General features: G+C 36.9%; 1 protein-coding gene across 4 annotated transcripts in view; it reads right to left on the bottom strand.

Annotated features, from left to right (window-relative positions):
* The window catches only part of pou6f2 (POU class 6 homeobox 2), a 125,890-nt gene that overhangs the window by 20,982 nt on the left and 88,027 nt on the right, over positions 1-16,881 (bottom strand). For all 4 annotated transcript variants that reach the window (XM_079862995.1, XM_079862998.1, XM_079862996.1 and 1 more), the window contains exon 6: positions 3,094-3,231. In XM_079862995.1, the coding sequence (XP_079719121.1) occupies positions 3,094-3,231 (138 nt within the window). The remainder of the gene's footprint in view (positions 1-3,093; positions 3,232-16,881) is intronic.

The following is a 16,881-nucleotide window of genomic DNA, read 5'->3' as shown; positions in this document are numbered from 1 at the left end:
TAAAAGCTAAATCAACACCCTATCCGAACAAAGAGTGCTTCAGTCTAAAAAAAACACATTGCCTCATCCCTTCACTCCAACCTTTTCCTTTTTCTTCTTCTTTTTTTTTGGGGGGGGGGGGGGGGGGGGTGTCTGTGGCAGCATCTGCTGCTCCCCTGGCCACGTCTGCGGCCTGTATTAGTATCATTTTAATGTTAAAAGCAAAAGAAGGGTAGGGGATGAGGCTCAGAAGGGTGGTGGGTGTTTTAGCAGGCTCAAACTGAATAATGTGCCTCAGTAATAAGGTCGAGAGCAGAGCCTGTAGCCCTGGGCTTTGACCGTCTCAGTGACCTGATTATGTCAGCCAGTGTCAGCCGCCACGACACTACAAACACAGCGCATCCCATCAACGGCATCGCCATGCCAATACGTCCAGCCAAGCCCTGCAGGCACTTTCAGTATAGACAAGGCCATACCAGTTTGTTAGGTAACATCTACCGTACACATGCACACACTTGGTGTGTTCTCACATGAGTGACAATTTATCATACACTGAAGTACACAATACCTTTTTTTTAAATACAGACAAGAACTGTGCATTAATCTTCAGAATATTTATCAAAAGTTATACCTGAACACTTAACCCTTTTTTTATTTTCACATTGGACATCATGTGGTGACCCAACAATGGTACCAAAATGGAAATAACACTTTACAATATGGTTTCATTAGTTAACATTGGTTAACTTATGGAAGCTTGTTTCCGCCACAGAATAAAACGTTTTAAAAGATAATTGACTTTTTATCTCATAATTGCGAGTTTCCATCTCGCAATTTAGATTTTCTTTCTTGCGAGATATAAAGTCAGAACAGCGTGATATAAAGTCGCAATTGCATGTTATAAAGTCAGAATTGTGAGACATAAACTCGCAATTGCGTATTATAAAGTCAGAAAAGATATAAAGAGATAAAAAGTCGCAATTATCTTTCAAAAACATAGGGTGCTGATTTTAAAACGTTTTATTAATTCTGACTTTTTTCTCGCAATTGCAACTTTGTATCACGCAATTCTGACTTTATAACATGCAATTGCGAGTTTATATCTCACAATTCTGACTTCTTTTCTCAGAATTGCGAGTTTATATCTCACAATTCTAACTGTATAACACGCAATTGCATGCAATTCTGACTTTATATCTCCCAATTGCATGTTATGAATAAATAAAAAATTAGATATAAACATGCAATTCTGAGTCAGAACACACAATTGCGACTTTATATCACACAATTTTAACTTGCTGATTTAAAGTCAGAATTGCGAGATTTGAACTCGCAATTGTGAGAAAAAAGACAGAATTTTGAGATAAAAAGACACAATCACCTTTTTTATTTTTCATTCTGTGGTGGAAACAAGCTTCCATATGAACTACTTTAGCTAACATGAACTAAGAATGAACAATACTTCTACAGCATTTATTAATCTTAGTGTTAATTTTAACATTTACTAATAAATTAAAATCAAAAGTTGTATTTGATAACATTAGTTAGTGCACTGTGAACTAACATGAACAATCAATGAACAGCTGAATGTTTATTAACTAACATTAACAAAGATTGCTAAATACTGTAACAAATGTACTGCTCATTTTTAGTTCATGTTAGTAAATACAACTAATATTAACAAATGAGACCTTACTGTAAAATGTTCTCATATAATTAAAACATACATACATATATAAATATGGAACATTTTTATAATAATAAAAATTAAATAAAAATAAATAAAATAACATAGGTTTTATATGCAGTATATGGTTGGTAAGATTTTTTTTTGTTATTGAAAGAAGTCTCTTATGCTCACCAAAGCTGCATGCATTTGAATAAAAATACAGTGAGAAACAGTAATATTGTCAAATACTATTGCAATTTAAAATAACTGTTTCCTATTTTAATATCTTTTAAAAAGTAATTTATTCCTTTGATGCAAAGCTGAATTTTCAGTGTCACATTATCCTTATGCTGATTTGGTGCTCAAGCAATACAGTGTTTCTTCTTATTTTCAATGTTGAAAACAGTTGTGACGATTAATATTTTTTGTGAAAACCGTGATATATTTTATAACAGGAATCTTTTTTAACATTATAAGTATCTTTACTGTCACTTTTGATACATCCTTGCTGAATAAAAAAAAATCGTACTAAACGCAATCTTTTGAGTGGTAGTGTATGTTTATTAAACACATTTGTGTGTACTAAATGTATAAATCCACATGCATCTGCCTAATGTGGCCTGTTTCTACTAGGTTATAGATGAGTTTGATTTGACAAATTGTCTTTAACGTCAACAACAAAAGATATGGAGGCAATTTTCTCCTCCCTTTTAAAAGTTGATAAGTCGATTTATTGTGCTGCCGTCACTGTGCATATGGTTCCTTTTACATATAAAACGTCATTAGATTTTTTTTTGATTACATTTACAGCCAAAACTGTTAAAAGCACCCATAAAGCCTTCAATAAGAGTGGGTCGGCTACATAAAGAGGCTCCCAGCATGCAATTTCTCAAACAATGCTTTCCATCGTACAGAAGAGAAAGTGCCAATGAGAGGAGGGGAATGAGACAAGGGTTAAGGTAAATAATGCTGTTTGTAGCGTGAAAGGGCACATTGGCTATACAATCTTTCCTTTAATATGGGAGCGGTGCGCACCTGCGATAAGATGATTCATTAGATAGGGCCCTGGTCTGACAAGCCTCATCGTTCAAGCCTCTGGATACTGATGGAACAATTCTGCAGCCGGCTCCGTAAATATGACAAGGTCAGCATTTTATCCCCTGCTCTCCCACACTGCTGTCCAATCTAAACACAACGCCCCTCTCTGGCTCGCTCTAACATGGCTAAAGACAGGGCACGAAGGTCAGAACTGAAGAGTGGATTTAAGTATCTGAGTAACATTACACTAATAAAGAAAATCATGTTCATGCCACTTCAGAACACTTCTCCATGTCTACTTGTACTTCGTCTTATAGTTCTATGAGTAACGTGGGGAACACTTCAGCTTACATGTGCATTTCAAGTGGGCATAATCTTTTAAATGTGCGGTTTGTTTATGCATGTACCTGTCCTTGTGCATTGGTGACCAGTTGTCCAGTGACCCCCTGCAAACTGGAGAGAGCATTGCCAAACACCTGTGACCCGGCAATTGATCCCATCGCTGCTGCTGCGGCAACCGCTGCCTGACTGGCCAGAGGGTTGAGCTAAGGAAGTGAACACAGAATGAGAAACTAATGATTTGACAATTCGATTACAGTAAGAATTGATTACATTTAGAGGTCTTTTTCACAAAAAATTCTTAAATATGGTGACAGCTTTAAATTAGATACATTTATACCAAATAGAACCAATAATACTTAAGTCAAACAAGAACTGAAACAGAGCACATTCATGTTTTGTGTTTAATGGATTAAAGATAAAGATGTTCCATGGATGAATGAAATGAGGGTGAGTAAATTACAAAAAAATTTTTTGGGGTGAACTATTCCTTTATATATATATATATATGTTTGTTTGTTTGTTTGTATGTATGTATGTATGTATGTATGTATGTATGTTTGTTAATGTTTTTTTTTTTTTTTTTTTACAATTTTAACAAAACTGTGAAACTGAATGAACAGTTTTGATTTTTTTTTTTTTCTAAATAAAGCTGAATTTGTTAAAAAAGCAGCATAAAAGGAAAAATGCAACTTGTTTTTCTCAGATTTGTCAATAAAAACGTTCAATAAAAGTGTAATTGCTAACATTTTCCACTCTTTATGGTAAATTGTATTTTTCTCCTCTTTTGTAAGTCTCTTAAAAAAAAAAAAAAAAAAAAAGGTTTAATAAACTTTGTAAAAAGTTTTTGCATTGGTCAACATCATTGCCAACATAAGATAACAATACAATACTGACGCTTTGGTGCATTTCTCAGATCATAACTGAAATTCTCTGAACTACTGTACATGTTCAACCTCCACATCATCTAGTCACTTGTGCACATCATAAAAGCAATTTCTCATTCTTTTGAACAAATGCTTTGGTACATTTATGCAATTGATTATGTACAATTGTCTGCTGTTTCCTACACTATCAAATGCTTATGTCATGATGATCAAAATATATTATACTGGTTCCCTGTTGAATAGTCTTACCGCTCAAAACATCTAGGCATTAGTTCCTTGCATAAGTCATTAAATGCAAAATGGTTGAACTATTTGTCATAAACTGTCAAGCATATTTCTATACATTTCTATTAGACTTTTTTTTTGTAAATGTGTCCTGAATTGCGGAGGTGAATTTTTTATTTCACTAATGAAGGGCTAGATGATCTCTAAACCAGTTCTCCAGTTCTCTAAGATAGCTCAGAGGTGCATCTCATGAGGCTTCATTTGGCCAGCATATATAGACAGAGCACAACACCGTGTTACAAATTCTGAAAATGGAAGAACAACAAGGAAACAAACAGGGTCAACAGCTGGGAAGAAGAAGAGGAGTAAGGATGTGTGGTGGAAGGGTTCAGAGGCAAAACAGAGGAAGAGGAAGAAGAGGACAAATTTGAAGAAATGTTTCTGATTAAATAAGGGCCACTTGTGGGCCGTTTTCTCAATAATAGGCTTATTGCCGTGGTGGGTCGAAAGATATAGCCGAATGTTGGGAGAACAACCATGTTCTCAATCACGTTGTAGAACAGGTATGTAATCAGAAAATATTCACTATACTGTAACACTGTATACTTACTGTAAAAGCTATATTACAGTAGTCCACTTGCATTTTACATTGTACAGTAAATATACTTGACATAATGTAACACACAAACACCAGTACATATATATATACAGTTGGAATTGAAATTATTCAACCACCCTTGCAATTATTGGCAAAATGTACAGACCTTCAGCTGTTTGCAATGAACAAATCCTTTTTTGCAAAAAAAAAAAAAAAAGGCTCAATACAACAAATGTTTCAAGTGGTTTCCCCAAATTCAACTGAAAATGCAACTTTTAATGACTTCTGCAGTCTCAAAATTATTCAACCCCTTCATGGCAAGCATATTTAGTACTTAGAACACCCTTTTGCTGTTATGCCCTGTTGCAAATGAGATGTACAACCAGACAGCAGCTTCTGGCAGCGTTTCTGAGGAATCTTAGCCCGTTCCTCATGAGCAATGACCTCCAGTTCAGTAATATTCTTGGGTTTGTGTGCTGCAACCGCCTTCGTCAAATCCCACCAGAGATGGGGTTCAAGTCAGGTGACTGTGAGGCAAATGTAGAATCTTCCAGGACTTCTTCTGCAATCAAGCCTTGGTGGAATCTGAGGTATTCTTGGGATCATTGTCCTGATCAATGACGCCCAAGCTTCAGCTTCCTCACTGATGGCATGATGTTTTCTCATAGGATTTCCTGATACTTGAATGAATCCATCTTGCCTTCCACACGCTGCAGGTTTCCAGTGCCAGAGGATGCAAAGCAGCCGAGCACCACCATGCTTAACAGACATAGTGTTCTTTTCACTGTGCCTGTTGCCACAAAATCTTGCTACAGGTCTTTTGCAAGGGTTTTTCTGAATCTGCCTTCTCAGAAATCGGTTTGCAGCCATTGATAGTTTCCTTTTTCAGGTCCGTCCAGGTAGTGTAACCACTGTTCCTTGAACTTTGAACTTGCATTTGATATTTCATGTGTTCTAGCTCAAGCAAACCTGGTGCAACTAATGAAGCCCTTGATTAGTTGCATCAGGTGTGCTTGAGACAACACCTGTTTTGCAGATTTGTGCTGTTGTGAGGGATTCTATTCAGGGGGTTGAATAAATTTGAGACTGCAGAAGTCATGTGTTGAGCTATTTCAATTACTCAGTTTGATTTGTTCATTGCAAACAGCTGAAAGTCTGTACATTTTGTCAATATACATGATTTGCAATGGGGGTTGAATAATTTTGATTACAACTGTATATATGAAGAGTTCAGATGCAAAAGCCTCTAAGTGCCATCTGAAATTTTCTTTTAGAATGATCATTTTTATCAAGCTCGTTTATTTAATTTCAGTAATTTCACTTAAATGGCAATTAATAGGTCATTTTCATTGCCATTTAAGTGAAATTACTGAACTTAAATATACGAGCTTGATACAAATGATCATTCTAGAAGAAAATTTCAGACGGCACTTAGAGGTTTTTGCATCTGAACTCTTCATATATATATATGTATGTGTGTGGAATACGCATACAAATACAAAGGAATTTGATGAAGTTACAGGCTTTTGGAGGTAATCCATTGTGTGGTGCTGTTTGTATGAATTGTTTTGAGAAATGCAATTATTGGTAGCAATAAGGAAATAGAATTAAGGGATAGATAGATAGATAGATAGATAGATAGATAGATAGATAGATAGATAGATAGATAGATAGATAGATAGATAGATAGATAGATAGATAGATAGATAGACATATAGATAGATAGATAGATAGATAGATAGATAGATAGATAGATAGATAGATAGATAGATAGATAGATAGATAGATAGATAGATAAGGCAGGCAGGCAGGCAAACTTTTACTCTTTTTTTAACTCTCATCTCATGTTAATAACACACGCAAGCACACATACAAACGCACAGCTGAATAAATCAAGCTAACCTCCTAATAAGCCTGGTGAATGCAGTGCTTATTTGGTTGCAGAGCTGCAGAATACGGGCTTATTAGGTTCTTTAAGTAGATCAAGAGCTCACGCAGGACTGCACACAGAGTCCCCAATTACTCATCACTATGAGGCAGTAATGGAAACAGCGCTCCGAGCAGACGTAGGAGAGCAGGCGCGGTGACAGCAGACAGAAAGAGTAAAAAAAAACAGCATAACCTAATGGCAGTCAACAGTGATATAGACAGCAGGTTATTTCTGAGATCAAATTGCTATTCTTTTTTGACAAGTTCTGAGTTTGCTTTTGCTACGAATCACAAAGCGTATAATCCCAAAAGATGCTGTCAGAACAAGAGTTCACAGGTGTGCGGTGATGATATTTTTGATGCCACTGCCTTAAAAGGGATAGTTCACTCTGTAATTAAAATTCTATCATCATTTATTCCCCTTAACGGCGATTCAAACATGTAAGACTTTCTTTCTTCTGTGGAACATCAACATAAAATTTGGAATAATAGTGGGTGAAGCTTTAAGGCTTCAAAAAGGACACGCACTACCATTCAAAAGTTTCTTATGCTCACCAATGCTGCATGTAACTGATTAAAATAACTCTTTTCTATTTTAGCATATTTTACAATGTAAATTATACCTGTAATGGGAAAGCTGAATTTTCAGCATCAATACTCCAGTCTTCACGGTCATCATTTAGAAATCACTTTGATAGGCTGGTGGTGCTCAAGAAAACGTTCTTATTATTGTCAATGTTGAAAACAGTTGTGCTGCCTAATATTTTTGTGGAAACCGTGATATTTTTGTTTCAGAATTTTTTTTTTTTTTTTTTTTTTTTTTTTGTGAACAGAAAGTTCAAAAGAACACCATTTATTTGAAATGGAAATCTTATCTATTTTATTACAATGTTTTCACTGTCACCTTTGATCAATTTAATGCATCCTTGCTGAAAAAAAGCATTAATTACTTTAAAGCTTTTGAATGGTACTGTAAAAGAAACATTACAAGCTCTTCTTGGCATGTTCATAAGAGTTCACGAATGAAGTAGTTATCTTTTGAGTCATATCTTTTGAATGAATCAGTTTGTTAATGAATGGGACTGATTGGGTTTTAGTTATCCTTTTGAATCCTTGCGAATCATCCTTTAATTACATGTAAAAGCATGACCAGAACATTCTATTCAATTTCCTTTTTATTTCTTGGAAACAGAAGATTCGGAATGACACGAGGGTGAGTAAATGATGACATAATTTTGATTTTGGGGTGAACTAAAGAAGTATCCGTCTCTAACAAACATCAGCCTATATTCGCGTTTCCTGTCTCCTCTGTCCGCACCCCCCATCTCTCAGCAGGGGCCATTCAGCTTTGTTAAAGTGAGAGCATTCAGCTGCTATTCATCTTTCATCTTATCACACCATCATATATTACCAGGCTCTCTGAAATCAAATGATGAGAAAATACCACGGAGCGATCAATACTTTTTCATTGACAGTAAAGGTTAAGCACATTAAGAATGACACCGCATTTGTCTTATGAAATCATATTTCATGTTGGTGGCCTAAAATTGGCTGAGATTGATACTATGTCCCCTGGACTGAAAGTCACCCTTTTTTATCACTAATCACAGAAATCGCCTCTTTGTGGCCGGCGTTTCTTTGTCCTTCTGCAAAAGTCAAGTGCCAGTTGATAATATCAGCGACCCAAAATGTTAAGGGCAACGATTTTAGCTCCTCAATGCCTCACCATGTGGCTATTGTGAGCGGTAAAAGCTCTCAAAGACTTCAGGACATTTCAGCCTTTCATCTTTAGCATTTGTCAAGAGATTTGCAAATGATTCTTCTATGCAGAGGCAACAGACGTTACTTAAAAACAAATACGCTCAGCCTTTTTATCGTTGTGCATTAGTATAATTTCAAACTGCTTGTGATTGTCTTGCAGAGTATCCCAGTGACACAGTGAGTGCTTATGCTGTTAAACAGAAAAGGAGAATAGCTTTGTGATTGCAGGAAAGGTGCCTGTGTAGAGAGCATCTTATCTTGGGCTAACATCTTCAGATAATAAAAACATGTATTTCTGAGAGGGGCGAGATGCAGAGAGAAAGCGCACGAGAGAGAGAGATGGACAAGGATGGCAATATCAAGCAGGGATTGAAATCATAGATAATCCTCTCACCCTATCTGAGGGCAAACACTCTCTCTTTCTCTCGCCTTCCCTTTCACTTTGACGGAGAAGATGAAACACGTTCTCCTGGAATGATAAGAAGTCCAATGAATTACATAAGCTGATACATATAGGATCATCTTTAGTGATCCACTGACATCTGAATCTGCTTTAGTTCATTTCCTAGCTTAACTTGAAAGGAAAGTCAAACATTGTTTCAGAGGAAGTATCTTAAAGATGAAGTGCACACCCTGTCCCAAATATGGTCTCATGCTCACAAGCACCAAATTGAGGTCTATTTTTTTATTACTATAAAAAAAAAATGGGTAGATGCTGATATTGGATATTTCTAATTGTGCATGTTCGTTTTTTTTTTTTTTTTACATTTTGATTACCTTTGTCATCATCTAAAACTCACTTGTAAACAATAATTGAATAACAGTCAAATGCAACCTTTAGCAAATCTCTTTCATACTGTACTTTATAATGCTGTGAATTTATCACTTCTCTTAAAATGCATGGTTTTAGTTGTAAGTTTAAAAAAAAAACCATTTATTTAGACAAAATAGCATACATTTTAAAGTTGGTCTATCAGTTATCGGGGTTACACTTTATTTTACAGTATGTGTACTTACAGTGTACTTACCCAAGACAGTACTGGTAATATACGGTATACATGGGTTAAGGTTAGGTTTAGGGGTAGGGTTACTACCTAGTTATAACCCAGTTATTGTAATTGCTATAACAAGTACATATTAGCAAACAAGCTACCGTTATCGGTCATAGCATATATTGGTATGAGACAGAATTTTAATATCGAAGCATCGTTATAATTTTAATTTTGAGGATATGTATCAATGATCTTAAGGTTATTTATTTAAGAAACTAAGCAGGTCAAGTAAATACAAAAACTGCATTAAATACTATGTGCCAAAGAGCCTAGACTGTCATTTTTATATTTTGGCATATATGGAGAAGTGTCCAGTTATTGTTTACCATTTCGATCAATAGTATTTAAGCCCATTATAAAACACTCAGCAGCACAGCGGGGCAGATAAACACTTTGTTACTTGTGGGGCAGCAGGAAGCAGACATGGAGAATGTGCGGATTGCAGGGGATTGCAGTGTTTGTCATCTAAACAGGTGATTTTCCGGCAGGCTGCCTCCACTTGGAGCCATGTGGGGAGGTAGGAAACTGCGTTACCGCTCCACTATTTGTGTTGATTGTATCTTTTGTGTGTGGGTCTAAACAGCTGGCATCCTTTTTATAGAAAAACAGCAGGTAAACCTCTGAGTAAATGTGACAAAACGCCTGCTTTCACACTTTCACTTTTTCTCCTCTTGGAGAGGTCCAGGTTAAAGTTGAAGGGGTTTGAGGAGAGGACTCTTGTTACTACTTGTTATAAGCGATCTTGAGGACAATTAAAATCACAATTTTAAGTCACATTTAAATAAATATCCCCATTAAAAAAATAATAAATAAAAGCTGTACATATATGAAAAGTAAGCAGAAGCTTGTTACTGGAAAAGCTACAATGTATTGAAACCGACTTTCTATAGAAAGAAAGAAAGAAAGAAAGAAAGAAAGAAAGACCCCTCTCAGAGGTTTTGCGCCTCATGGCAAAGTGGGTGAGTAAATTTTAAACTCTATTAAGTTCTGCGAGGCCTGCAATGGCCGTTTGACCAGCGGGGTCATATGGAGCAACAACCCATGTAATCTCCTGAACAAGGGGAAAAAACAGCTTGCTGTTACCATGGCAAGGGACTTCTGGACATCAAAGTGAAGCAAGAGTTTATTTTCCGCCCGTTCCGTTCAGACTGCAAATTTAGACTTAATCGCTTTCTCTGCTAATACAATAGGAAGAGGCAGGCCTCAAGGGACAGACTCCTGCTAACACTACAAGTACAAACAGAGCTTAAACACCATCTCTAAAGATTAAAAAAAAAAAGCTTCAAAAAGGATGTTGGTAGGATGTTTTCACAGAATGTAACTTTAACAAATGTTTTTTTAAACCTCACTAAATTGTATTAGATTTACTGAGTGCTTAAAAGAAAAAAAATGATATAAAAATCAAATATCACATATTTTTAAAATATGTTTTTACTTGAAAACAAAAACATTGATAAAGATTTTTCTGTGCAGATTTACTTTGTCATTTAAATGGGACGAGAGACAATGGCTCCAGCGTCTGGGACAGATCTGACAAGGACTGTTATTAAACATCTGAAAAGCCGAAAGAAAATTGTTTTTGCATCATAGCAATTCCTAAGACGATCACACCTCTGTTTCACCCTTTTTTCTTCTCTCCCTTGCTCTCTCTGTCTCTCTGTTTTCCCATTATAGAGAGTGGACATAATCAGAAGTGACACATCTGAGCATGCTCACAGTCTCCCAAGCGTCACATCCAGACCTTATGCTACCTCCTTCCAAAAAAACCCTCTCTCTTTCTCCCACGTTCCCCAGCCTGGAGCCTCCCCTCTGCCCGGGTACATCAAAACACCATTAGACTGTCCCAAACACCTCAGTTCCCCTGTTGGACCCCTGGAGCACATCACCTGCCGTCTCCTCTGGACTCTCCTCACACTACCAACGCTACTTACAGAGCCCCATTTCACCTGACCATTGACAAATAAATAAATAGCTGAGAGAAAAACAGAAATATACCGACTCGAGGGAAGAATAGGTGAGAGAGTAAAAAGAAAAACAGGAATGAAGAGACATGCAATGCTGAAAAGTTGAAGAAGCTAAGCTGGTGTTCTTGGGTCAGTCCTCCCATGATGCACTGCGCTGGCGGCATAAAAGGCCTCATCTTCTGATGCACACAAGGGGCTGTTTAAAATGCTGCACTTCATCAGATAAAAAGCACAAATGTTGGGAAAAGAGGGGGCAAAAGGGGTCACGTTTAACGGGCCGGAATGCAAATGACAGAGGAACAAGGAAGGAAATTAATGACAAATGTACCTATAAAGGTGTGATGGACTGCCCAGTGCTGGCCGTCAATCATGGGACTCATTAACTCAAGCATAATTAACTGCTTTTGGTGTCATTATATAAAATCCTGCTTCCACAACTGTGGCCCTCAAAATCCATAGAGTAATTTTAAGCCATTAGTCATTCTTGCTCTATTTTCGCTGCAAAGAGGCAGGCCTGGGTAACCTCCAGTACAGTTTAAACAAATGTACATTTTATTTATACATTTACTTACAAATTCCAAATTTGATCATTTTTCCTATTGAAAAATTACCAGAATGTTTTGTCCACATTTCCATGTGATTTATTAAAGATAATGTTTGCTGCAATACTAAAGATCCAAGCAGAACTGCTGACTGCAGTGTTACACATATAGCACTGTTATTTCCATAAAGAAGAAGAAGAAGATCCGAACAGTGCAGCAGGACCATCAGTTTTGTGAAAAGTTCATATTACATTTCCGTTGGCCACCAGAGACAAGGTCTCTATCAGATTTCCTATGATGAAAAAATGATAAAAAAAAAATATTAAACCATCAAATGCAAAATGATCAATGGTTGTTTGTCTTAAAATGACTGAGAGCAAAATATTGCATGTCTTAATCTAAGTGGAAAATATGGAACAGCATGTCTCTTTCCGAGGTAACTTCAACTATTTTAATTCATCATGTCAAATTCTCCTCTCCGGCATTTGAACAGAATGCCATCTCTTTTCACTTGCTGTTGTTTGACATACAGATCCGCATTTGAATGACTTTAATATTGGCTTAATCAATGGCTGGTGATCTTTTGATGGCCTCTATTCAATAAAGGCCAGCGTCAGCTGTGTGCGAGTTTCATAACTAGAATAATGGTAAATGATTACTCCTCCACATGGCGTCTCAGAGTGAGCCGAGCTAATGAAGAGAAATGGTTGGGTTTGGAGCTGGGGCTGCCAGCTGCCATTTGAGAACTCGGAGCACCGAGATTAATGGTGACTGAGCAGGGTTCTGTGGCTATGATGTGGTCAGAGGTCTGATCGATAATACACACACACACAAACCTGACCCACTCATCCATTTATACGCACACACACATGCAAATAGACTCAACCAAACCTTAACACAAACACTGATCCCTAAGTGGAATGATGAATTGACAACATTTGGACACAACATTGATCAGAAACTTCCCTGTGTTTCTCTGGGCAGTTTAAAAAGGTCAGAAGAAACTTAAGTGCTGAATGATATTAAAAAAGTGTTTTCTCCAGCCACACCATTATCCTGTGTTAACATGCCACATTAATACATTTTTTGATATTTGTAAATGGAGAGGGTGATGCAAGGATAAATATTGTAGCGAGTTAGAAGAGGAGTTGTAGAAGAAAGAAACATATCAGAATGGGGCCCAGGACAGAACCTTGAGGATTACCCCAGACATTTAAAAGGGGAAAAGAGGTACTGAGACTATTTTCAGACTGCCAGCTAAAATTTGCATATCCAGATTTTATACAGATGTGTTTTAGAAAGTCTGGACAGCAAAAAATGTTCCACCCATACCAATTATTCACAATAATATCTGCCAATACTAATGAAAAAATGTCACTTCACATTTAAGTAATAATAACCTGCAAGTGACAACTCATTGTAAAATGTCAAATTGTCATTGTACAAAAACATATTTGCAAATGTTAGATCCAAATGTCTACAGGTGGAGGTCTTATAAACTAATTCCTTGACGCCAGTGCTGCCTTTTTTTCCTGAAAATAATCCCTCATTTTGAGTAAATAAAAAGTTGCTTTGCTTTCAGCACTCAGATTTTCCTCACTGGCTGCATCACATGCTTTATAATTATTCATACCAAATGCAGTACTACTTTTGATGGGCAATAGTCTTATTTTCTGCTTCAGTCACCAGTGCACATTTGTATTTTCATACAGTGGGAGTTTCGTTATGTAAGGCAATTTTCTGCCTTCTTAAGGAGGGCTGTCTATTGGGCTGCATTAATGAGTGAGTGACAGAGTGTGAGAAGAGAGAGAGAGAGAGAGAGAGAGAGAGAGAGAGAGAGAGAGAGAGAGAGAGAGAGAGAGAGAGAGAGAGAGAGAGAGAGAGAGAGAGAGAGAGAGAGAGGAATGAAGGGGAAGGAAGAATAAAAAAAGAGAAGAGCGAGAAAAGATACCATAGAGGGCATGGATGAAGCAAGTGAGGAAAAGAAAAATGAGAACAGGACAGAGGTTAGATATTTCTTTGCCATTTAAAATGTGAACTTCCAGTTACACAGTTAACATGAATAATTAACAAAACAATGCTAGTAAATAAAATAATCATACATTAATTCTATAACCCTATAATTACACACTCTTTAAGCAGCCTGTAATGCTATGTTACAAACATTTTTAAATGTCAACTTGAAACACTAGCACACGATTTTATTCTGTAATATGCAGAGTGAAATGGGATATTCTAAAAAAAAAAAAAAAATAATAATAATAATAATTGGGCAGGACTCAACTTTATCCATTCGGAATTTATTGGATTTTGAAAAGTGCTGACAAGCTGTGATTTGTGGAGAGTCGCAACCAGTGTTGGGGAAAGTTACTTTTAAAAGTAATGTGTTACAATATTGGGTTACACTTTATTTTAAGGTGTCATTGTTACAGTGTAATTATATATTTAAGTACTGAGTAATATTAATTAACTACATGTACTTACTATAGGGTTAGGGTAGGATTAGGGTTTGGTTGAGGGTGAGTTGCATGTAATTATGCATAATTTACTGTTATTACTATGGTAAGTACATGTAACCTATGTAACAAGGACACTGTAAAATAAAGTGTTACCCAATATTGCATTACAACCTAAAAAAAGTAACTAAGGGCATTAGTTACTTTTTATGGAAAGTAATGTTACGTTAATTCTGCGTTACTTTTTCTCACCTGGACTGGGCTTGCTTGTATGTTTTTTAATAAAAAATAAATAAATAAAGTTATATTATTGGCAAATGTAAAGGCCCTTTCACACCAAAAGTGAATTGAATTAGCCTCAGACTGAAGGAATTGCAAACTCACACCTGTACAGTAGAGGGCCGGAGCTCAAACAAACCTTTCAGATGTGCAGCCATTCTGGGGCGCGTTTCCCAAAAGCATTGTTAATCAACTATGGTCGTAAGTTCTGTCGTTATCAGCATAGTTCAATGAGACTGTGTTTCAAGAAACCTTAGTTTTAACGAAGCATCACAAATTTGTGTGGTTAGAAAAACAGCTCTCTACCAGTGGTTAGAGGCACACTTTCTTGTTTGCATTACATGAGGACTTAAAACATCCTTATCTTGAGCAAAATACTTAAGGTGACAATCTTTATCTTTCATTTAAAAAATATACAAAAATTTCATTTACATCTTTTAGTTTGTCAAGCGATTTAAAGCACTGTTTTTGAAAAGTGTGCACGTGTATACGTGCTCTAGTATGTAAGGAGCCTATGATTGAATCTGGAAAAATTAGAATTGGACTAATTAGGCCATGGCCATAATGTATAACAAAAAATCTGGCATTAATTCAATCTCAAATGAATTAGTTAAAATAAATTATTACTTCACCACCTGCGTGACATGGTTGAATGACACATTTGTGACAATATAGTTTCGGGAAACAGTAGTGACGAATAAATTACATGTTAAAAAAGAACAGTTATTTTAAATTGTAATAATATTTGTTACAATGTTAATAACTGTATAATTGTTAATAATTAAATAATTGTAATCATTGTATTTTTGATCAAATAAATGCAGCTTTGTTCACAAACATATAAAAAAATGTACCAACCACAAACTTTTGAACGGTGGTCTGAATTTGATCATTTTCTGAAAATTAGGATGTTCCCTTTCAATAAAAACGAGATAATTAGTGTTTGGGGGGAAATTCAAGGCCAGGGTTCAGGATCAGCCATGGAGACGGGAAAAACTGCATAAGGTGGCACTGCGAGAAACAAAAACAGCATGTGTGAGCGTATACGTGTCTGTCCATGATCATATGAGTGTTGGAAGGGCGCCTGACCTTGGCAGGGATGGGGTTTCAGGAACGAGCTATAATGATGGCTGATTGCTGGGGAATGGTGGAGAATGGACAAAGATAGAGGGAGGTAGATGAGAGGAAAGGAGAAGAGGCCGGCGTAATTGCAGCACTCGTGGGTCTGAGCCTCCCGTGGCACACATCAGTACATCAGGAGGGGTGTGTCTTACAGCGACGGGCGAGTGGGAGAGAAAGTGGGGGTAAAGGATGGACAAGTAAGGGCGCAGTACAGAATAGAGAGGTTGAGGGAAGGTATGAATGGGGGAGAGAGTGAGATAGAAAAGGGGATAGGTGAGAGGGAAATGGAAGAGCGATGAAAGTTAGGAACGGTAGAGCAAGACAGAGAGAGCAAGAGGAGACAAGGGGAGTCTGCCATACTCTGAGGCAATAAATTGGCGTTGGCTGAATACCGGGCAGTAGCCTGTAATTACTGCCGTAAGACTTTGGGTCGGTGGGTCCTGGCAGACCCGTAAAGCCACTCTGTCTGAGAGAAGGGAGAAAGAGACAGCGAAGACCAAGGTGGTCTATAATACCTGGAGAAAATAGTCCGTTAAAGCTGTCTCAGTGGCAGTTCTTCAGGTGGTGCAGAACCCCCTAGATGTACACAATCTGAATTTTGGCATCTTTGCTCATGGGCAAAGGCTCAAATACATTTTTCACTTGAGCTGTAGCCTAAATGTTATTTGACTAATCACTTCTGGAGCCACAGTCATGTCATCATCTGTCATTATTTACTCACGCGCATGCCGTTTCAAACCTGTGAGACTTTCCTCTGTGGAACACAAATGAATATATTTTGAAGAATGTTGGTAAGCTAATAGTTTGGGTGACTGAACTCCATTGTACTGTATTGGGAAGTATTTCTCAGAATACATTCTGTGATGTTCCACAGAAGAAAAAAAGTCATACCGGTTCGGAACAAGTAAATGGTTACAAAATTTTCTTTTTTGGGTGAACTATCCCTTTAAAAGTCCTTCAAAAATAAAACTTATTCATTTTATATAAAAATTTGATTGCATCAGAATATAGCCAGCAATGAACAAATGTTTTTGGCCAGAG

The sequence above is a fragment of the Squalius cephalus genome, assembly GCF_949319135.1.
Source record: "Squalius cephalus genome assembly, chromosome: 25".
In the NCBI taxonomy this organism is placed as follows: Eukaryota; Metazoa; Chordata; class Actinopteri; order Cypriniformes; family Leuciscidae; genus Squalius; species Squalius cephalus.
Note: the sequence above shows the minus strand (reverse complement) of the source record. Positions and strands in the feature narration are given on the sequence as shown.